Source organism: Diadema setosum, chromosome 22, assembly GCF_964275005.1.
Source record: "Diadema setosum chromosome 22, eeDiaSeto1, whole genome shotgun sequence".
NCBI lineage: Eukaryota > Metazoa > Echinodermata > Echinoidea > Diadematoida > Diadematidae > Diadema > Diadema setosum.
Window position 1 is genome coordinate 9,091,107 of NC_092706.1, and position 25,374 is coordinate 9,116,480.

The following is a 25,374-nucleotide window of genomic DNA, read 5'->3' on the forward strand; positions in this document are numbered from 1 at the left end:
TATACCCCCCCCCCCCACGTATGACATTTACCATATCTCACGTCAAGTGCTCAAAACCTGAGTGAGTACAGTAAATAAATCAACAATTTCTATGACTTTCATTAGAAATACTGTTACCATAGCAACACAATGTTTGACATTAAGAAAAAAATGAAGTTTGCCCAGCTACATCATAACTGTCACATGTGCCAAATCTCAAGTCAAATGCTCAAAACTGAGGGAATATATAGGGGAATTCACGATGTCATTGTATGATTTTCATTCAAAATAAAATTATGCTGTCACCATATTGTGTCGAGTCCACTAATGTCAATGATATTCGACCGCTAATGTGGCTGTCGTATCTTTAAACATTTACACTCCCACTACAATGTGCCATAATTCAGTCAGATCATTTTCTTTATTCCGAGTGGTTCCCAATCGACGTGTTCTCTTACTCTTTTCTTTAATCTGTATACACGCAATCTCAGTTTTATATTCGAAAAGACACACTGTATGTTCCATTCTCTTGCAAAACAAAAAGAAATGACTGTATTTCATTTTTGTAACATATGATCGATGCAGAAAATTCCGGATAAATTCATTTCAATTTAGATCGTGTAATGTCATAACAACCACTAATGTCATAAGACGACGACAAATGTCATAACGACCACTAATGCCATGACACGTCAACGACAAAAACAATGTCACAATGACCACTTTAATGTCATAACACGTCGACGACAAATCTCATGATGACCACTAATGTCATAACACGTCGACGACAAATGTCATAGCGACCAATGTCATAACGTCGACGACAAATGTCAAAATTTCCATTTTTGCTGCAAATGTCATAAGACGTCGACGACAATAATGTCATAACCATAATCTCATAACACGTCGAAGACAAATGTCATAACGACCACTAATGCCATAACACGTCGACGACAAATTTCATAATGATCACTAATGTCATAACACGTCGACGAGAAATATCATAACGACCAATAACGTCGACGACAAATTCATAGCGACCACTAATGTCATAACATGTCGACGACAAATATCAAAATCGGATTAACCACAAATGTCATAACACGTCGACGGCAAATGTCAAAATTTCAGTTTTTACTGCAAATATCATAACATGTCGACGACATGTCATAACGACCACTAAATATGCCATAACACGTCGACGACAAATTTCATAATGACCGATAATGTCATAAGACGTCGACGACAGATGTCATAACCACTAAACTCATAACACGTCGACGACAAAATAAATGTGAAAATTTCTTTTTTTTACTGTAAATGTCATAACACGTCAATGACAAATGTCATAACGACCACTAATGTCATAACACGTCGACGACAAATTTCATAATGACCGATAATGTCATAAGACGTCGACGACAAATGTCATAACCACTAAACTCATAACACGTCGACGACAAAATAAATGTGAAAATTTCTTCTTTTTTTTTACTGTAAATGTCATAACACGTCAATGACAAATGTCATAACGACCACTAATGTCATAACACGTCGACGACAAATTTCATAATGACCGATAATGTCATAAGACGTCGACGACAAATGTCATAACCACTAAACTCATAACACGTCGACGACAAAATAAATGTGAAAATTTCTTCTTTTTTTTTACTGTAAATGTCATAACACGTCAATGACAAATGTCATAACGACCACTAATGTCATAACACGTCGACGACAAATTTCATAATGACCAATAATGTCATAAGACGTCGACGACAAATGTCATAACCACTAATCTCATAACACGTCGACGACATAATGTCAAAATTTCTGTTTTTACTGCAAATGTCATAACACGTCGATGACATAATGTTAAAATCGAATTAACCACAAATTTCATAACGCGTCGACCACAAATGTCATAGGACCTAATGCATCACAGGGGAGGATCCAGGAATTCTGTAAAGGGGAGGCACCTTAACAAAATCAAAGGTTGATGCAACCTCCTCCCTTTTTGAATTGTATTTTTTTTTTTTTTTAACAAAAATAGAGACGGGGAGGGGCGCCGCGCCCCCGCGACTGCTTCAGCCACAGGTTAATGGTAAAACCCGATGCTTGCATTACAGGGAGGCGACTTTTCAAAACTACAAGCTGGCGCAACCCCCTATTTTTTTCTTTTCATTTCTGTTGTTTTAACAAAAACAGAAAGGGGCACCAGAGGGAGATGCACCCGTCTCGATCCGCTATTACGTCATCCACAAATGTCAAAACTCATTGCTTGCATTTCATGGGCGGATCAGGGAATTCCGTAAAGGGGAGACACCTTTTCAAAATGAAAGGCTGGCGCAACTCCATCCCCCTAATTATGTTCTTCTTATTTAATTTGTTTAAACGAAAAAAAAAAAAAGAAAAATGGAGGGGTGCTGCAGTCTTTACTTTTGTAAAGGCGCCTCCCCTTTACGGAATTCCGTGATCCGCCCCTGTGACGCATTCTGAAATTTGTGATAAATTTGGAAAATTTGACATTCATGGTCGACGCGTTATGAAATTTGTGGTTAGTTCGATTTTAACACTTGTCATCGACGTGTTATAACATTTGTGGATAATCAGACTTTGATATTTGTCCGATGTTACGACTTTTGTCGTCGACGTGTTATGACATTAGTAGTCGTTATGAAATTTGTCGTCAACGTGATGACATTTGCAGTAAAAATGGAAATTTTGATATTTGTCGTTGACGTGTTATGACATTTGTGGTTAATCCGATTTTGACATTTGTCGTCGACGTGTTAATCCGATCTTGACATTTATCGTAGACGTGTCATGACATTACAGTGGTCATTATGACATTGTCGTCGACGTACATTAGTGGTCGTTATGACATTTGTCGTCGTCATCTTATGACATTAGGGAGCTTTAGATTTTAGACGCGCGGACGTTCAAGGGGAAAAAAAAAAAAAAACATGTTCTGAGCGTGCGCTTCTGCGCACGCTCAGACCATGTTTTTTTTTTCCCCCCCTTTGAACGTCCGCGCGTCTAAAATCTAAAGCTTCCTGTTAGTGGTTGTTATGACATTACACGATCCAAATTCAAATGAATTTATCCGGAATTTTCTGCATCGATCATATGTTACAAAAATAAAATGCAGTCATTTCTTTTTTGTTTTGCAAGAGAATGGAACATACATACAGTGAGTACATTCGAATATAAAACTGAGATTACGTGTACAGATTAAAGAAAAGAATAAGAGAAAACGTCGATTGGGAACCACTCGGAATAAAGACAATCAGAATGATCTGACTGAATTATGGCACATTGTATTGGGAGTGTAAATGCGTAAAGATACGACAGCCACACTAGTGGTCGAATATTATTGACATTAGTGGGCTCGACACAATATGGTGACAGCCTAATTTTATTTTGAATGAAAATCATAATACAATGACATCATGAATTCACTTAACTCCCTCAGTTTTGAGCATTTGACTTGAGATTTGGCACATCGCGGTAACAGTTATGATATTTAGCTGGGCAAACTTTATTTTTTCTTAATGTCAAACATTGTGTTGCTATGGTAACAGTATTTCTAATGAAAATCATAGAAATTGTTGATTTATTTACTGTACTCACTCAGGTTTTGAGCACTTGACGTGAGATATGGCAAATGTCAGTTACTTTGTTAGTAGGGGTATAAATCACATTGAGTGATAGTTCTAGTTTGTATTATAATACTTCTTGGATATTGGAGGATCAGGTTATCTCTGTATAAACCTTCATGAAAAAAAGTGTTTGAACAAAAAGAAGTGAATAAAGTGATAATGAATTCATGCAGTAGTGGTGTAATTTTCCTTCATACTAATACTATATACTGTACACGTGACTGTACAGTGTTTCTAGACAAACTGATCAATGTAGAAAGTAGAAAGTAGTCTTGTTAACAAACATTGTAAAGTTTTGAAATGAGAAAGAGAGGAGGGAAGAGGCAGAGAAAGTCGTAAGAAACAAATGAATTGTATGATAATTCAAGCAGTGATCGAGGAAGGGAAGAAATACACGTGTCATGCATTTGAAAAAGGAAGGGGTCGAGAGAGGTCGGAAAATGCATATGCACAGTGAGTCTTTGAAACTAGTATGAAGAAAAGAGGGGCAGGTTTGAGAAACAAAATAATATACCATCAGTCTGAAGATAAATTTAGGGGCCTTTAATAGCAACAAATATAACAGAGGGGGTTGGGGGCTGAGAAATAAATACATCCCCATCATTTTATATAGGTAGCCTACACCAATACAGTTGTGCATCCGGTCTTCCATATGGAACCCGCAATAACATTGATCACTGTTGCGCATGACTGATGAGATATCACAGATTATTACCTATACGAGGTAGTTTTGCGAGGCAATTACAGTTGTTATTTTGCAGGGTCGGGAGTTCAGCGGGCGATATTAGAGCATATTACGAGCATCCGGGGTTTTACATATACAGTGGGCTCCCGTTATAACGAAATCCTCGGTACCGGCAGTTATTCTTTCGTCATATCGGAATTTTGTTATAACCGAACAAATAAACGATAGAAATACATAGAGTGGATGACATAGCAGCCCCAATTTTTACTTCGTTATAACCAGAATTTTGTTATAACCGCGTGTTCGTTAAAACGGGAGTGCACTGTAAAACAGGGAGGTGGGAAGAGATATTCCACTCCTTCTCTTCCCACCTCATGTAAACATTCCGATCGACCACGAAGAGAAAACATTCAAGGACGTCGCTGCGTGTCGATTACACGTACCGCAGAAGAACGCCGATAAATCAACTCATACAAGGTCGACCACTTCCACTAGTTCCAGCAGCACGACGCGTCAAACAATGACTAACTGCACAGTGACCATCAGTTATTACAACTCTCCAAATTGAAACAGAAGCAAAAATAAAGTGTAAAAGCGTTTAGATGTTTGCAGTTCGCCTGTTACAACTACATATGTATCTTTGAAGTTGGAGTTGTATGATATACATTGATGAACAATTTCAATTAAATTCAATTATTCGACATGTTGGTGATGATCTACAGGTAGTCAAATGTGGCTTGATCTATATCATAGTGTATAGCTGTATTCACATATTTTCTTAATTTACCTAGGGGATAGGTAATAATTATGATATTGACTGGCCTTGAGGGAGATACCAGATAAATATTGCCCGCACTGAAAGAATATTGCCCTCGTCTTCGACTCGGGCAATATTCTTTCAGTTTGGGCAATATTTTCTGGTATCTCCCTCGAGGCCAGTCAATATTATATAAATATTCATTGCTTTTTTATCTCTTTCCTGTGAATATGATTCTCTCTCTCCCCCCTCTCCTCCTTGTCAGATTTTTTGTTTTGCATTGTTTTGTTTTTCGCACTCGTTTACATACTTATTAATTTACACATAGTGTACTATTCGATGAGGGTCTACCACGGCAGGCAAAACTTTCACAGCCCGTGCACACACTCACTGATGAACATGCACGAATCGAATCGTTGCGAGCAGAGGCACTCGCACAACTCTTCGCAACGAACCCGAGCGGAGTAAGCATAGACGTATTACTAGCTGTTTCATTGAATTTAATTGCGAAAAGCCACAGGCTTGCGTGTAAATAAAAAATACGCAGCCGGGAGGGTTAATGGTGACAGCCCTGCCTCTGGAGAGACTGAAGACAGTGGACTCGATGGGCTGGATGAAATACGCCGCGTGGGACCCCGAGGAATACATAAAGGCACTGCGAGAGGCTGGCTTCACCGATGTCAAGATGAAAGACAAGACGAGTTCAGCGGGACAAGAGTTTCAAGTGATTCTCTCTTCTAATCCTGCTTGCAGGAGGCAACGGCGTAAATCCGTACTGAGGAGTGGGGGGGGGGGGGGGATGATTGGCGATAGTCACCATCACCACGATTACTAGTCTGGCTTCCAGACCCTCTGACCATACTATTTCGCTATCCATGATATTGACGCCCTCAACGTTGAAAACTAGTATAGTTTAAGTTGATTTTCTCGCCTGCGGCAAAGGCGGCGACTTCGTCGCGGGGCGGGGGGGGGGGGGGGGGGGGGGAGCTTGCCCCCCCCACACACACACACTTTACAGGGATCAAATGTCCCACTCTTTTCCATGCAAAGTGGGAGGGAAGTGGCAGCAAAAATATGACGAATTTTTGTTCTGTTTTTGCTTGTTTGTTTGTTTTTTCTTGTCAGCCGACTTTCGGCGGAAAATCAAACCTTGAAAGTATGAAGACGTTTTTGTTGTTGTTTCTCTTGTTTTTTCATGTTCTTTCTTCTTGACTGACAGGCGATTTTGCCCCCCCCCCTTCAAAAACGTAGCGCAGCCCTGAATAATGCCCAAATAAATTCAATAACATGCTAATAAGGATATCCATTTCTTGAATAACGTATTTTAGATATTTTCCTGTAACTATTAATTGTATTCTTCAATTTTCTTGATTTAAGTAAGTCACGGTGAAGCACTCATCACAGGGGCATCGTTCCGTTTTAATGATGGGGGGTAGGGGAGGGACTTTTGAGTTTGAATATCTGTGCGAGGGAGCGGAGCGGCCTGGGGGAGGGTGTGGGAGGGGGTATCCCCCTCCCACACGAGGAAAATTTGGCATTTTCAGACCTCAAATTCAGCGATCTGGTGCACACTTTTGATGAAATTTGGGATTTTTTCCCCATAAAAACAAGTAAGAAAAAGAAATATTCATAGATAATTGAATGACTACATCGTGGTATTTCAGCTCTTGCTCCGCCTGTGCACCACGTCACCTCTCTGGCCTGTGCGACATCACTGTGAAGGCTTACTAAATAGTGGGGCCTATCACCGGCGTAGCCAGGATTTGATCGGGGAGCGGTATAGATGCGAGGGAGAGATGCGAGCAAGGGGGAGGGTGTGGGCGTGGGTTTCCCCCTCCCACAGTGAGAACTTTTCGCACATTGATGTTGTAAATGGTGCAATTTGATTCATTTTTTTTTTTCGTTTTCTATCGACTTGAAACAGTCCAACATGTTTAAGGTAGCAGTACATTTTATGTAGATTATTATTGAACAATTTTGCCTATAAAATGGTATCATTTAGAGAAACTTCTTGTCTTAATTCTTACACTGAAGATCATGAACGCGATCATGAATTTTGACATTGTGCAGTCCAAAAGCGGCCGTTTGTAGCTATATTTTTTTTTTTTTCGCTTTGGAAATTAAGGGGGGCGCACCGAGTGCATTTGCTGCATGGCAATTTGATACTGGTAGCAACATCAAGAGAATGACATAACGGTTAAATGCGAGCGAGCGAAGCGAACGAGCTTGAAAATTTTGACATTTTACAGTCCCAAAACTGCTGTTTGTAGCTACATTTTTTCGCTTTGAAAATTAAGGGGGGGGGGGGGGGGCACCGGGCGCAACTGCTGGCAATTACCCGGCAGCAACATCAGGAGAATAGCATAGCGATTAAATGCGAGCGAGCGAAGCAAGCGAGCTTGAAAATTTTGACATTGTACAGTCACAAAACGGCAGTTGGTAGCTATAATTTTCGCTTAGGAAATTAAGGGGGGTGGGGCGCACCGGGCGCAACTCCTGACAATTACTGGCAGCAACATCAGGAGAATGACATAACGATTAAATGCAAGCGAACTTGAAAATTTTGACATTTCACAGTCCAAAAACTGCCGTTTGTAGCTATATTTTTTTCGCTTTGAAAAATAAGGGGGGCCCACCGGGCGCAACTGCTGGTAATTACGCGGTAGCAACATCAGGAGAATGGCATGACGCTTAAATGCGAGCGAGCGAGCTTGAAAATTTTGACATTTTACAGTCCATGTACAGTCCCCAAACTGCCGTTTGTAGCTGTACCTTTTTCACTTAGGAAATTAAGGGGGGGGTGGGGGCGCACCGGGCGCAACTGCTGGCAATTACTGGCAGCAACATCAGGAGAATGACATAACGATTAAATGCGAGCAGGGAGGTGTTTCTCTTCCCACCTCCCTGATGCGAGCGAGCTTGAAAATTTTGACATCTTACAGTCCCAAAATTGCCGTTTGTAGCTATATTTGTTCGCTTTGAAAATTAAGGGAGGGGGCGCACCGGGCGCAACTGCTGGCAATTACCCGGCAGCAACAACAGGAGAATGGCATGACGATTCAATGCGAGCGAGCGAAGTGAGCGAGCTTGAAAATTTTGACATTTTACAGTCCAAAAACTGCCGTTTGTAGCTTTAATTTTTTCGCTTGGGAAATTAAGGGATGGGGGCGCACCGGGCGCAACTGCTGGCAATTACTGGCAGCAACAAATTAATATCTCGTAAACACATTTATGATGTAATCTGTTGAAATTTCAATCCCAGAAGTGTATACTATTTTTTAGGGGGGGGGGGATCCTCCGTTAATTGAAAGTATCTAGATATCTCCTCCCACCCAAGGAACATTTTCATTTCTTTAAACTGAAGTAACAGACCTGGTGCACACTTTGGATGAAACATTTTGAAATCTGTCAATCTAAAGTGTATTAAGTAGAAATGATTGAACGGGGAGAGTTAGTCTGGCTTCCAGACCCTCTGACCATACTATTTCGCTATCCATGATATTGACGCCCTCAACGTTGAAAACTAGTATAGTTTAAGTTGATTTTCTCGCGCAGAGGCGCCTTTGCCTGCGGCAAAGGCGGCGACTTCGTCGCGGGGCGGCGACTTCGTCGCCGCGGAGTCCAGTTGGCAAAGGGTCTGGAAACCAGACTAGGGGAGGGTATATGGGAGGGGTGAGGCCTATCCCCCTCTTATACGCGAGGGAGATTTTGTATTTTCAGAATTGAAATTCAGCCATTTTGGGGTGAAATATTTAGACAGTCTTCTATCAAAAAAAGTAAGAACATTTCCACATCCCGGGAGTTACGAGGAGGAGCAAAATGATCTGTTTGTCCCCAATACTTTTATGGGGGAACCATTCCCCTCCCCCTCCATCGTATCTAGATATCTCCTCCCACCCAAGGAACATTTTCATTTCTTTAAACTGAAGTAACAGACCTGGTGCACACTTTGGATGAAACATTTTGAAATCTGTCAATCTAAAGTGTATTAAGTAGAAATGATTGAACGGGGAGGGTTAGTCTGGCTTCCAGACCCTCTGACCATACTATTTCGCTATCCATGATATTGACGCCCTCAACGTTGAAAACTAGTATAGTTTAAGTTGATTTTCTCGCGCAGAGGCGCCTTTGCCTGCGGCAAAGGCGGCGACTTCGTCGCCGCGGAGTCCAGTTGGCAAAGGGTCTGGAAACCAGACTAGGGGAGGGTATATGGGAGGGGTGAGGCCTATCCCCCTCTTATACGCGAGGGAGATTTTGTATTTTCAGAATTGAAATTCAGCCATTTTTGGGTGAAATATTTAGACAGTCTTCTATCAAAAAAAGTAAGAACATTTCCACATCCCGGGAGTTACGAGGAGGAGCAAAATGATCTGTTTGTCCCCAATACTTTTATGGGGGAACCATTCCCCTCCCCCTCCATCGACGCCTCTGCATATGAGGGAGCTTTTGTAATTGAAAGATCTGCTGCACACTCTTTGATAAATATAAGGAACTTTGAACTTTTAAAGCGCTCGGTTTCGCGCGCTTGAGCTTTTTTTTTTTTTCGGGGGGGGGGGATATAATGGTACTTGGCACTTGGTACTTGGGGATATATCCCCCCATCCCCCCCCCCCCCGGGATTTACGCCCATGGCAGGAGGACGCGATGTACCACTCCAAGCATGTGAAGGGGAGTCATAGTCCATCAATTAGTGGATTGGAAAGAGTTCTTTTGTTGAAAAGGATACAAGGTTCAGGAACTCTTATGCCATGGAACCGTCTTTCTTTCTCTTTTTGTTCAAGCAGATGGTGATCATTGTAAGAATAATTTATCTTGTAGGCTTACATCTAATTCCCTCATGAAGTCTTCTTTCACGACCAAATTTTTCCAGTCAGATTCTACATTTGTGGATATTATTCTGGTGAAAGAAGTCTGAAATGGCTTTGGAACTTAAACTGGGAAAACTTGAAGTACGTTGATCATATTTATTTGGGTGAAAAAAAAATAATACTGTAATACAATGTAATCGATAAATAAATAAATAAATAAATGAATAAATAAATAAATAAATAAATAAATAAATAAATAAATAAATAAATAACAGTTTGAATTCTACTAATCATATTTACTTCGTGTGTCAAATGTACATTATACATAGTCATCCTGTTGATCATTTAAAATGTGCATGGGTGGGGATGGATCGGTAATACCAAACCTAAAGTGATGAGAAGTACAACAGAAACAACATAGGCTCACAAGGCACAATATTTCAAATCAGTTTGCTATTCTTACTCTAAGCACATACTCGTCATCAACAAGAAGAAAGCATAATAATACATTGTATGTACAATATGACATAATTTGTCATTTTAATGCTCAAGTCGGGACATAACTTCACTTGCATTTCACAGTGTATGTCAGCACAGGCATGGTATAATGATCTCGTTCACACACTTATATTTTGTCGAACGTGTTGGACATGTGGATACTTTGTTCGATTGCATCGACAGTGACAGTGACAGTTCAGTAATTACTGTATATGAATTTCAAGTATTATACGGTGTGAAAGTTTACAGCGCCCATACGCAAACAGTTTTAACCAAATTCCGTAAAATTCAACATTCAATGATGGCCAGTCATATTCTGACTCAATGTAATGTAATTCCTCCAGCAACTGCAAGTCAAAGCACTTCCATGTGTAGCTGCAACTCTCTTACCAATTATCTCGGCTATAATTTTACGCAGAAATGTTTTGTTATGTTGCAAAGGCACACGGCAATGCAAGAAACTTTGCGCTTTTATATATTTCTAATGATATACATTATTATTCAATGATGATAATGGTTAGTCAAGATGATATTTTGTATCAATTCTATTTTCCATCTAGTATTTGTCCCATATAAGGGGCATACAGTATACTCTAAAGATTTTGTAAGGAAAGGAGACAGTTGCCCATGCTGCTGCTTGGCTACATGCATTCAAATGGCAATGCAAATACATGTACATGTAGTGATTGATGAAGTCAACAGTACACTTATGGAGTTGTCGCTTCAGGCTGGAATTTTGGTGTTTTATCACTGATACAGTGGATTTCCGTTATAAAACGAAGTCCTCGGGACCGGCAGTTTTCTTTCGTTATATCAAAATTTAGTTATAACCCAACAAATAAACAATAAAAATACATACAGCTGAAAATGGTGAATTTTTACTTCGGTGTAACCGGTATTCTGTTACAACCGTGTTCATTATAACAAGAGTGCACTGTATTAGACCACGATGCTTATGTATAATAATAAAACAAAACAAACATGTAAAATAATAAAACAAAACAAAAAGAGTGTATAATGCTCCACTCTAGGATATCAACCTGTACAAGTTATTGTACACGTTGTATCTTCTTCCTCCTAAAGCACGGGCTAATATCTGTAATTGAGAATGGAATAAAGGTGTACTGAGGTAGCTTCTCAACAAGTCAATTCCAACACACCCCATACAATTGACCTGCCAGCAGCAGCAGTTCAGACCTCAAGTCAGTGTATAACATTGTATCTGAGAGAGGCTGGATTACAGGCTAAACCCTACACTGCTTATACAATGTACTGTACTAATATTAATATGTCTGATGACCTTGACATAATAAAATGTCATCTTGCAATTCACTGCTTGTTTTATTGATACTGTCCCTTTTATTCTGTATTTGCTACGAGTGAAGTATAAAAATCTTGCATGTACAGATATGTTATTCTGAAGCACAAGAGTATAGTGTATGCATGATATGCAATGTACTGTATATGACTTTGTTACTGCATGCAAAGAAAAATGATAATGCAGTGTAAATAGATTAACATAACTTCCTTTTGACAAAATTTTGTTTTGCAACTCCTTTGTCAAGATTTTACTGTTCCTCTATGTGACTCTGTCAAACATCTACTTTCATAAAACAAGAAAAAGAGGATAGTCGCTTTCATCATTTCCTTCCTGCCAAGAGTCCGTTAAAAAAAAAATATATATATATATATATAATATATATATATATATATATATATATATATATATATATATATATATATATACATTGTATATATATACTGTATATATTGCAGGGCTCAACACTAACAGTGGCCCGGTGGCCCAGGGCCACCAAAAACTCAAGTCGGGCCACCAAAATTTCGGAAATGAAGAATTTGGTCGGATGTTTGCCTTTGGGCCCCCAAAAATAAAAGTTAGTGTGGAGCCCTGATATATGTATATATATTTATATATATACTCATCTAACAGGTGAAATTATTATAATAATAATAATAATAATCAAATAATAATAATAATAATAATAATAATAATAATAATAATAATAATTATTATTATTATTATTATTATTATTATTATTATTATTATTATTATTATTATTATTATTATTATTATTATTATTATTATTATAATTCAGTATGACTCATGAAATGGGGGTTCACAAATCTTTATAGCCAGTCCATTCATACTGTACCTGGATTTACCAGTGTATCAAAAAAAGATGCTGAACTCAAGATTGGGTAAACCAAATAATACCTTCTGGTGAAATATATGTCAACAAATTATTAGCACTTCTTTTGTCTGGGAGAGAATAGAATCTTTATCTGCCAAAACGGCTCAACAGAGAGGCTTTTAACCTTGCTTGACGTTACAAACTTCAGTTGAGGTACAATTTGTACAAAAAAAGAAAGAAAGAAAAAGAAAACAATTACACAAGTTGCCCTCGTGTAGTAGTGGACACTGAATGCAAAGTCAAATGCAAGCTATACTCAGTGGTAGCCATCTTTATATCGATGGAAGACGGGAAAATTTCGAACCCTACAGTGGTTGATCAAGAAACGAAGCACAGTGATCTCTAAAGATGCAAGATGGGTAGAGAGAAATTGATTGTCTGCGTGAATGTGTGTGCATGTGTGTGTGTGTGTGTGTTTGTTTCAATGTGTTGCCACAGTATATTCAAGAACTGAATGCTAGCTCCAGGCTAGTTTAGGGATATGGTGGTTTGTATCCATTAAGTGCGTGGAGTAACACTTTCCCTTGGTGCAAACAAAACTTGTTATCTCAGTCTCAAAAAAATACAAGTATACAGCATATATTCTTTATGCGAGATTATTATTTGAATACCTTTCTTCGACAGCTTCCAAGCTGAAAGATTTACCCATTTGCTCCTCTGAGACCACAGGCTTCTGAAAAGATGATAACAAATATTTTAAAGCAAACAAACAAACAAACAAACAACATTATGATCTACATGGTGTATTCAACATACTACTTCAGCTTCTCATTGCAAGAACTTAATGTGTTACTATACAATGTTACTCTTGATGACTTTTCAAACTGAATGATAGATGAACTTTTGCCTCTCTCGACAATGAAAGTCTCAAGAAAATACTGACAAAAAGATTTTAAGATCTGGTAAACACAAGCAGAAAAAAAAGGAGGGGAGGAACGAAATACAGGAAGAACAATATCATATAACACTCACAACAATCACAGCACAACAAACTCCAACGTGTAACATTATACGAGTTCGTGTGCAGATTGAGGTACTTGGTACATGTACAACTAAAACTGGAGTTATCACATGTTGTTCAGTAGTCAAAAATGTCCCTCGTAGATTCACTTGCTAGAAACCTCAGGCAACCGCAAAGAGGTATTGTCGGATGGCTGGTGAAGGTATGTATTGTCAGGGCGAAGATCATCAGTTACTCTGTGCGGCTTGAACTCTACTGTGAGTGTTGCTCTTCAACTTTTGACTTGTCTACAGTGTATGAGCATTTTGTATACACAGTATTATTGCAAAGCTAGCGTATATACACTGAATGATTTGGTATATTGTCACGTACTGTATAGGGTGGTGCATCAATGTGTGTGTGGCCTACTACACTTGGTTGGGGCACCACCTATCGGCAGGGCACCTTCCCATCGACACCCTGCGTATCATGGCTGTTTGCGTATAGAACGAAAAAGTACGCGCGGGATTAAGTGTCATTAGCTATAAAAACAATAAAAACGAAGAAACGAAACTCAAACTCAAACAAACCAAGCTAAAAATTACACATCCGATCAGTAACGACGCATGGCTGTGAAATTCACGTGTATTACCTATGGCCTGTGAAATTCACGTGTATTACCTATGCTGTGAAATTCACGTGTATACCTATGGAGGAGAGGGGGTGCCGATCGCAAGGTTCCCTTTTTAGCTGCGCGAAGAAAACGGAACGCACGCACTAAAATTGCGGTATTTTAAAACGGAGATTCATAATCAACGAGACGGTCACGACATTCAAAACTGCAGTATTTATGGCATATTTGAGGTAAGAATTAGGCGGATTTGTATTATATTTTTAGAATAAACAAGCTATACAGATCCTTAGGGTGACGATACGTGGTACCCCCAACCCTAACTGCGACAGCCGCCACGGCGGCTGCGCCGTGCTCCCATTCAGATCTTCATGTTGAACAAACGGGTGCCTTTGCGGCGCTATATTTCCTTAATTTTTCGACAGAAACTACTAGGAATATTTACATGGGTCGATGAAACCTAAATGACTATCATCGGCGACTGTTTGATGCATTTCATTGCTTCCGATGCACAAAATGATGTCTTATAAGCAGCTCACCGATGCGATGTTCACAGAATTCACAATCACTTGCACAAGCGCAATAGGGGAGCTATTCGTTACTCACATAAGCGAAACTGCTGGGAAGCCGCCAGGACCGCGCCTGGCGGCGCGGTCTCCAGGGCTACCCCAACCCTACTTGCTTGGGTAAAGCTTCCAAGTATGTATTTAGTACACATACTGACAGCCAGAAATGGCCGGGAAGCAGAATGATTGTAACTTAAAACGAATCAATAATATGCTTGGCCACAAGTTTTGCGTAGAAGCCGACATGTGGAATTGCCCGAGGCCGACCGAGTTCGACCGTCACTATGTTCAGAGAGTCGCAGTCCCACGTGATCGTTTTCACGGTGTATTATCAGTCGTACAGCGTCAATGGGGGCAACAGGATCGCGATCGCGAGACCTGCATCTTGTAAACGCGCATGCAGATCGAAGAAAGACATGAATTACGGTTGACATTTAATGTATACGGCCTCTCTGAACAAGCCCCTGGGAGCCGGGGGTGCTGGGGGTGCTGCAGCATCCCTGACCTTTTGGAGCAGGGGGCGCCGGCATAGCACCCCTATGTAAAATGAAAGTTGGGGGTGCTTCTGCACCCCCAACTTTTATTTATTTTTTTTAAACAGGGAAATTGCTTTTTTAAATAGAAAATTGTCCAAATATCCCACCCAAAGTGTGCATCAAATCGCTGAACATCACTTCTGAAAATGCAAAATCTCCGCAGTGTGGGAGGTGTGTCCCCATCAAGCTTGCTGAAGTGCAAGCTTATAGTGCAGATAACACTATTTAAGCATTCCCATTGTCCCGGGATGTTTACTTTTCCTATTTTTTATTGAATAATGTTTCAAATGCTACCTGCACGGAGGGCTCAGTAGATTGCTGAATTTCAATTCTAAAAATGCAGAAGTTCCCTCATTTAGGGGGAGCACACATATCATTTTGCACCCCACACACAGTGATTTCCAAGATGTGATTTTTTTTTTTTTTATTTGAAACTGTTCCAGGAGTCTTTCATCCAAAGTGTGCACCGGTCAATTCTGAAAATATCTGCGTCGTGTTGGAGGGAAATACCCCCTCCCACGATATTCCCCTTTCTATTATAGAGTAATGCAAAAGCTAGCTCCACGGGTGCGGGGCAGTTGCAATACCCCCCCCCCCCCTCCCAATAATTTTCGGGATATGTCTTAGATTTTCTTGCTTTTTTGTATGGAAAACTGTCCAAATATTTTACCAAAACCAATGGAAACTGTGCAAGAAATTGTCGCAGTTCAATTTTGAAAATACAATATACCTCTCTCACGTGGGAGGGGGATACCCCTCCCACACCATCCCCCTTTCTTATCTTTTTCCCATAGATTTAGTACCGGTACATATCTTTAGATTGACATCAATTCCAAATGATTATTTCATCAAAAGATCTGTCATTTCACTTCAAAAAATGTTCCCTCGTGTGGGAATATATCCTCCTTTCATTTAGGCCCTAATCATTTCCCCGCTTAGTTCCCCTCCAACGCTTAGTATACCACAGTACACTTCGGGGATACGTAATTTCCCAAATTCCATCAAAAATGTGTTTACGAGATCATAATGTCAACTGGATTGTAAAAATGCCACAGGAGTATTAGATGGCGTCAATCCTGCGTGGAATAAAAATATTGGGGGGGGGGGGCTATGCAAACACATCACTGTACCCCTACCCTCCCCACCCCCCCCCCAAAAAAAAAAAACAACAACAACAACAGCAAACAAACAAACAACACAAAACAAAAAATCCCCACGATGCGGAAAATTTTCTTGCTTGTTTTTGATAGAAACTGTCCAGATATTTCACCAGAAGTGCACCAGATTGTTTAATTTAAATTTTGAAAATAGAAAATGTCCCTAGCTTGGGAGGGATACCCCCTCCCACACCCTCCCCCGTTAGGCCAACTTCCATACACTTAGTAGACTTTTGAGATTGACACTTTCGGAATATTTCACCAAAAAGTACGCATCAGATCTGTCACTTCAATTCAAATAGATTCTAAATTTCCGTCATGTGGGAAGGGGATATCCTCTTTCAGTTTACCTTTATTCCCCCACTACATTTAGTAGGCTTATGCTTCTTTGTTTGACAGTTTTTCAACTATTCCATCATAGATAAATGACTGTAATTGTCTATAGACAATATCATTTTCATTTCAATCCTTAAAACACAAAGGCTCTCTCGAATGGGAGGGGTTTGGGGACACCCCCTTCCAAAACCCTCCCCCTTGCTATATTAACCTCAACCCCATGCATTGATTATGGCTACATTACATTACATATTTCACCAAAAGTGTGAGCTAGACATTCCAGATGTTTGAATTGCAGTCATAAAGATGCAAAAGCTCACTCATGTAGGAGGGGAATACATCCTCCAGACCCATCACATCCTTCCCCCGCTTAGTCTCCTGTATAGATGACTTACGCACTTGTCTGATACCTCATCACATTCCATGTAATTATAGTTATCACACAGTGATGATGCACACGCGGAACAAGAGCTGATTATACCCAGATTTAATGATCATTCACATTTCTATGAATATCTATTTTCCATACTTTTTTTTTTTTAAATTTCACCAAAAGTGTGCACCAGATCGCTGAATTTCAGGTCTGAAAATTCAAAATCTCCCTCGTGTGGGAGGGGGATACCCCCTCCCACACCCCCCCCCCCTTTAGATCCCCTTCCATGGACTTATACAAAGTGAAAACCCACACACCCTTCTCTGATACAAAATTAGGGATGTTCCACCAAGAGTGTGCATAGCCCTCTCAATAAATCAATGCCAAATTTACCATTTTTAAATGGGATGGCTAGTAACTGATCAGTGGGAATCAGTGGGAATGCTGGGGGATGATTGTTCCAATCCTTGTGGGATTCATTTAAGAGTACATTATATATCTATTGTGTGAAAATTATTTGCTTCAGGTTAGCATGCCTGTACAGTGACAGGGCGATCGTCCCGTCACTGTACAGGCATGCTAACCTGAAAACATTAAACTGCACATTACTTGAATATGAGATCATTCTGAAGCAAATGATTTTCACACAACAATAGATATATAATGTACTCTTAAATGAATCCCACAAGGATTGGAACAATCACCCCCCAGCATTCCCACTGATTCCCACTGATCAGTTACTAACCATCCCCTTTGCCATGGAGCTGAAACACAAGATATCTAACATGTGATTTTGTAGTTTTGAAGTCTAAACGCAATTCAAATGACCGGAAGATCGATCTTTTCGCGGGTTTATAGGCCTATAATTATGTTTCCCCCCCCCCCCTCCCCCTCATATGTTCCGCGGAGATACGTCTGGCTTCGCGGAATGGAGTAAAAAAAAAAATAAATAAATAAATAAAATGATAAAACAAAGATTCCTCCGGACAGACGGATTTTTCTGTCTACACTCTGTTGCCACATGGTCTTGAACGTGTAGGTCCATAAACTGTTTTTCAGAACTTCACTTTTGCAAACATTCAATATTTCTGATGTTTCTCTCGAGCCACTAGCTATATAAGTAGCCGGAATACAGACCTAATATACCGTATCTACACCCTCCCCCACCCCAAAGCCCCTTGCTTCGCTCTTTTGAATCCCATGTTTTCACTCTCGGTCGGTTTGTCCTGATAAGTCATTGAGATTTATTTTGATTTATTATTATCAATTCATCGTCATTTAATATAAAATTTAATGTAGGAACGAAAATAGTGTACGAGTAAATTTGCGTCAGACTATTCACATGGAATTTGAAAATCAGAAGGAATTGTTTTTGCTGACGACTGTAAGGCTGCTCTAAAGTTTAAAGTTTGTTTGTATTTTTCCATTCTTCTTTATGTCAATATTATGGATTTTACCTTTCTGGGCAGCAGAGAACGTTTTGATTAGGACCCTACCGGTAATAGCCTAATTTGAAACGCTCCAAGCTATTGTTTGCTTTTGCTTTTAAAACATTTTTGCGCAGGAACTGAAACACATCCAATGTGTGTGTGTGTTTTCTTTCTTTCTTTCTTTTTCCTTTTCCAATTACAGAGATTTATGCTTCCGAAGAATGCATATTTGGAAGAAGAAGCTGCAGCTCTCTGCAACATCAAGCCAGACCATCATGTTTTGGAACTTGGATTTGGACCAGGAATCGGCTTGAAAAAAGCGGCAGAGTACGTGGAAAAGGGTGAGCGAGATTTCAGACAACATACGGTGGAAATTGCCGATTCAGATTTGTTTGCCGATGTGATATTTTTCATTTCATTTCAATTTATTTTCATATTTCTCACATATATCACAATAAAGTATATGAATACGAAAATTATACAAAACATAATTCAGATGAGACTTCATCAGAATGTACAGAAGTTTGATTTGGTATAAACACGAGGTCTGTATGCATGCTAATTACACTGTGGTCATAATGTGAAAAAAAATATGATGGGGCCTGCGTAAAAGCATTAGCTTGTACAGCCGCAGGTCCCGTGAGTAATCAGATTAGGGGAAGTTTAAAGTACGGATGTTTTTTTAAGACCAACTATATCTGGGGAAACCGATTAGAACAAACAAAACAAAAAATCCAATTAAATATATGTCACTAAATAAAAATACAGAAAACAGAAAGGTCACATGTTGCAGCAGTGAACAACAACTGCAGAGATTCAAGGGGTGTGTTGCAGAGTATAGAAAATGGCGTAACTGTATGTCATAAATACATAAGTAGAAGGTGGGATAATGAGATTTGTCGTGATTGTAAACAATACCGAAAGCTCAGAAGTAACATTCCAGCATGGGTCCTAAAACCAAGCATTCCGTGTGACCATAGTAACCGACAGCTGTCACGCGCGAGAGTTTCGATAACCGAGTGGAACAATAGGTGCATGAACAGCGCAACAGGCAGACTGTTCAAAAATAGTGTTCATGGTTAGGATCCCGCCGGACTAAGGTGGGATAGACAAGGGGTAACATGTAAAGAGCAACAAGAACTATACACTATGCATGCCGTACAATGTAGCTGCTAAAAAATATTGCTTCAGTTTTCGTTTGAATGAGGTTACAGTGGTACAACTTACAAGTTCCATAGGGAGTTCGTTCCAATATTTGGGCCCAGCGAACATAATGTTTTTTTTTTGCGAAAATTGTTCGGGTACGTGGAAGGTGATATGCGTATTAACGTTGACGAGTTGGATAATCATGAACTGTATGATTTCTTGTAAACATTTGGGAAAATACGTCTGGTAATTGGCCAGTTGAAAATTGAAACATAAACAGGCCGACGTTGTAATAAAATAACTCGGGAATTTTCAAAATTTTATTACTTACAAAAAGTTCGTTCGTGTGGGATAAATATCCAGTGTGGTTAACAATTCTAACAGCTCGTTTTTGTACAAGAAATAACGAATCGATAAGGTTTTTAGAAGCATTTCCCCACGCCAGAATCCCATAGTTGAGATAGGGAGATATCAAAGTTGAATATATGCTCTGTAGAATATTACTTGGAAAATAATTGCTAAGTTTGTTAAGAACCCCGGTATTTCTAGCAATAATTCTGCTTACATAATTAACATGGGTTCTCCAAGATAAATCACTATCGATATAAAGACCCAAAAATTTTGTATTGTTGACCTGTGACAGATCAATGTTGTTTATCTTGACAGAGAGAGGTAACACAGGTAGCGAATTACTGAATAACATATACTGAGTTTTATCAATGTTTAAGGATAATTTGTTCGCAAAAATCCAAGATTGGACAGAAACAAGTTCTTTATTTATTATGTTTATAAGCGCATCGGGATTTTGATGAGAGAAGAACAAATTTGTATCATCTGCAAAGCAAACGAAGGAGAGAATCTTAGAGGAGTTCTGGATATCATTAATATATAAAATAAAGAGAAGTGGGCCTAACAAGGAACCCTGTGGAACACCACAAGAAATCAGTTTTGGTTGGGAATCGTGACCGTGAATACTTACAAATTGTTTTCTATTCGTTAAATAATCAGTGAACCATTCTAGCGCCCTTCCCCGAATTCCGTAATGATTTAACTTATAAAGTAAAATGTCATGGTCTATTGTATCAAACGCCTTGGAGAAGTCAAGGAAAACACCGACAGTGTGAGAAACATCATCTATAGCATGAGCTATCTTATCAATAAACTTGAGTAATGCGTGAGTTGTACTATGTTTTTTCCGAAATCCAAATTGAGATTCAGTAAATATTTTTGCCTGAAGAAAAAAAATTAAGGGTGCGTTTATACACAAGTCTTTCGAGTATCTTTGAAAAAGAAGTTAAAAGAGAAATGGGGCGATAATTATTGACAAGGTCTTTTCGCCCTTTTTTAAAAATGGGAACAACTCTGGCTACTTTCATTTTTTGAGGAACTTTACCAGTAGATAAGGATTGATTGAAAATATAAGTAAGAGGCGAGATTATTTCATGAATCACATTTTTTACCAAGAAGTTTGTGATTCCATCATAACCTGAACTTTTTTTGTTATTTAACTTATCAACAATCTTTATTATTTCATCTTCGACAATTGGGACAAAAAATAAGGATTCCATATTCCTACTACCCAGGAAAGAGTGAAATTCTCGCTGTGCTTCAGGAATTTTATCAGCCAGGTTTGGCCCAATGTTTACAAAAAAAATCATTGAAAACTTCAGCTATATCTATGGGGTCATCAATACGAACATCATCCTCTTGAATATAACTAGGCACGTTATTATCAGTATTACGTTCCAACGCTCGGTTTATCACCCTCCACGTACCCTTCACATCAAATTTACATTTGTCGAATTGATTCATAAAATACATCCGTTTGGCTGACCGTAATGCAGAAGTGAGGATATTACGATACTGAGTATATCTGGACTTATTTGTAACTGTGGGTACTTTGCGATATTTATGATAAAGTTTATTTTTCTTATTGATTGATTTTAAAAGTGATTTTGTAACCCATGGCTGCCGGGGTACTTTTTTATGATTTGAGTTAGAGAATTTACGACAAGGGATAGCAATATTAAGCTGAGTTATCAAAATATCTATAAAAATATCAAAAGATAGATTTACGTCATTTTTATTATATACAATCGACCAATCAACGAGTTTCAACCTTTCTCTAAAACTATTCAGGTTCGAGTCTGACATAACACGAAAACCGGATTTTTTTTTTTGCACACTGTCAGCAAGAGGGTGGATACTACCAATAAGTGCATACACAGGAAAATGATCAGAGATACCCGTAACAACAATACCAGATGAAATATCAGAAAATGACTTGTTAACAAATATATTATCTATTAAAGTAGAAGAGAGGTCGGTGATTCTTGTAGGTCTTCTTATGAGAGGAATAAAAGACTTAGACAACAGTTGATTAAGAAACTCTTGGCAATTATGATTATCATAATTTAAAAGATTTAAATTAAAATCACCCATAAGAAAACATAATTTATTCTTGAAATAGTTATTCGACAAAATACCGTGGATTAATTCACCAAATTCAGTAAAATTAGAGTTTGGTGGCCTATAAATTTCTCCCAACAATTACATTTCCTTTATTTGGTACTTTTATCTCAATGAAAATACTTTCAAAAAATTCTGTCATAAAACTGAACTCTTCTAATAACCGATGGTTTAAATTTTCTGTTACATAAAAACCAACTCCACCTCCTTTCTTGCACGGTCTATTATTTGTAATCAGTTTGAATCTATCAATATGAAACAATGAAGAAGGAGACACCTCCTGTAACCATGTTTCACTGAGGCCGATGACACCAAATGTGAATCGTAATTCATCAATGAATAAGCGAAGTTGATCAAAATGTTGGTTTAAACTCCTAATATTAAAATGAGAAAAAAAGATTTGATTTGGGTCCGAATTGGATAATGTAATGACATCTTTTTCTAAGCAGTAACTTGTAGAAAACATGTGAGGTGGGATATCATTAGGATCAAAATCAAGTTTTAATTCATCGGTTTCTGTGGTTAAAAAAAAAATGTCAGAATTATCACCGTTCTCATTATTTGTAATGGTTACAGAACTTTCACCTTCCAATGACCGAACATCTACAAAAGCATTACTCATATTCATTGTGATAAAACTCAAAGCAATTCATCCTATTTTTCGTTGGGAAATGTAACAGAATGTACAGCAATGTTGGACAAGCCATATTGCCGTTGACTTGGACACAAAATGGTAGAAGACACGTAAACATGTTTGTCTTTGAGACATACATGCACCTGGACAGTTGATGCCGACATTGGAAAAACATGTTTATGCAAGAGGGAGGAAAAATACACCAACGTGAATGCATGGAATTCGGAAATGCGAATAACAAGTGAACAATTAAGAAGTACTGGGGCACTGCAAATGCGAATGGAATGTGACACTAGGTGGGATAATGTATGAAACAATTTTCCATAGGTAAATATGAGAACATAGGGATGCATAGGTTCAACCTGTGCGGGTGACACTTCGGTACGTTCAATTTATTTTAAACATGTGACCTTCCTTAGGAGCAAATGTGCACATTTGGCGTTGCCAATGAATACAAGGATGAAACCTTTAAACATCAATGCAGAGACAAACGAAAAAATAAGCATGTACATCACTAGCTCTACCTTAGAGCACATCACTAATGATAGTAGAGTGACAAAAAATATGAAACTACACATTTCTTTCGAAGATATCGACAGCCAACCCACCCTCCTCTCTTAATCCATTATATAAAATAAATTATTAAAATCTAATTATCACAGTTTATGGTAAGATTCATTATGTAGTACATAGCGGTATCAAAAGAAATATCGCAACCCCCTCCAAAAGAGGGACTCATGTGAATACATTATACCTTGTGCATGTCACATATCGCCTGATGTGAAGAAAGACATGGTTTCTGACGTGGTTTTAGAACTGCTAATAGCGAAACGGTTTATATATATATATATATATATATATATATATATATATTATTTTTTTTTTATTTGATATTGCACATTGTAACGTTGACATCTCGGCTCGGAATTCCGCACGAATATCAAAACTGCCATAAAATCATATTTCCAATGTGTTTTTAGGTGTAACCAACATGATTACGAATACAATGTTTACAGTACATGCCCATTGGAGTCTGGTTGACAATTGACTTGTCTTATCGCAAATATCACAATCAGAGTGAACTATAATTGAACTCTGTCGAAACACTGAGCAAGTGAATAGAGTTGTCGATATTCGAAATCTGTGACCCATAAACTGTATTATACAGCATCGATTGTAAAGCCATTGACTTTGGAAAATGCAAAACCTTATGCATTTATATACTCTTTAGGCGTACATTGTAAAAGTTCTGGAAAACTTATACCACTAAATGCGCGCACACACGCATACACACGCAGTGTTTACATACAACAGCCTTGAATAAAAAATATTCAAATGACACAACTGGTTTAATTGATCTGACGTACGGCCAACACCTTGTAATAAACATTTCTGGAGCAGACCTTTCCCTTGACGAAATGTCAACAATGAAAATTTTACTGATTACGGTATTCTTTTTTTTTCTTTCTTTCTTTCTTTCTTTCTTTCTTTCTTTCTTTCTTTCTCCCTGTTCCCCTCTATCGCATTCTACTAAAGGCGTAGGGAAAGTGCATGGTGTTGATTTTTCTCCTGCCATGGTCGTTGAAGCCATAAACAATCTGCCGCAAGAAATAGAAGATGAGAAAGTGGAGCTGGTCCTAGGAAACGTGGCGAGTCTGCCTTACCGCGACGATTCCATGGACTCGATTTTTCACGCCAACTGCTACTACTTCTGGCCCGACATTCCCCTAGTCGCCAGAGACCTCTTGCGGGTTCTCAAGCCGGGAGGGTTAATGGTGACAGTCCTGTCCCTGGAGGGTCTGAAGACTGTGGACTCGATGGGCTGGATGAAATACGCCACGTGGGACCCCGAGGAATACATGAAGGCACTGCGAGAGGCTGGCTTCGCCGATGTCAAGATGGAAGACAAGACGAGTTCAGCGGGACAAGAGTTTCAAGTGATTCTCTCTTCTAAATCCTGCTTGCAGGAGGACGCGACACTCCAAGCATGTGAAGGGGAGTCATAGTCCATCAATTAGTGGATTGGACAGAGTACTTTTGTTGAAAAGGATACAGGGTTCAGGAACTCTTATGCCATGAAACCGTCTTTCTTTCTCTTTTTGTTCAAGCAGATTGTGATCAAGAATTCTAATTTGTTAGAATAATTTATCTTGTAGGCTTACATCTAATTCCCTCATGAAGTCTTCTTTCACGACCAAATTTTTCCAGTCAGATTCTACATTTGTGGATATTATTCTGGTGAAAGAAGTCTGAAATGGCTTTGGAACTTAAATTGGGAAAACTCGAAGTACGTTTGATCATATTTACTTGGGTGAAAAAAAAAATAATAATACTGTAATACAATGTAATGGATAAATTAAAAAAATAAAGAAATAAAAAATGAAAATTGGAATTCTGCTAATCATATTTACTTCGTGTGTCAAATGTACATTATAGTCATCCTGTTGATCATTTAAAATGTGCATGGGTGGGGATGGATCGGTAATACCAAACCTAAAGTGATGAGAAATACAACAGAAACAACATAGGCTCACAAGGTACAATATTTCAA

General features: G+C 38.8%; 2 protein-coding genes across 2 annotated transcripts in view; one reads left to right on the forward strand and one right to left on the reverse strand.

The window, feature by feature from the left end:
* Positions 1-5,645: 5,645 nt before the first annotated feature.
* LOC140245626 (phosphoethanolamine N-methyltransferase 2-like) lies at positions 5,646-24,829 on the forward strand. Its single transcript, XM_072325189.1, has 3 exons — positions 5,646-5,810; positions 18,777-18,915; positions 24,360-24,829. Exons 1-3 carry the CDS (start codon positions 5,646-5,648, stop codon positions 24,827-24,829), a joined length of 774 nt encoding a protein of 257 aa, XP_072181290.1.
* The window catches only part of LOC140245376 (m-AAA protease-interacting protein 1, mitochondrial-like), a 42,724-nt gene continuing 30,552 nt past the window's right edge, over positions 13,203-25,374 (reverse strand). The window contains exon 7 of the transcript XR_011902329.1: positions 13,203-13,216. The gene's annotated coding sequence lies outside the window, so the exon portion shown is untranslated. The remainder of the gene's footprint in view (positions 13,217-25,374) is intronic.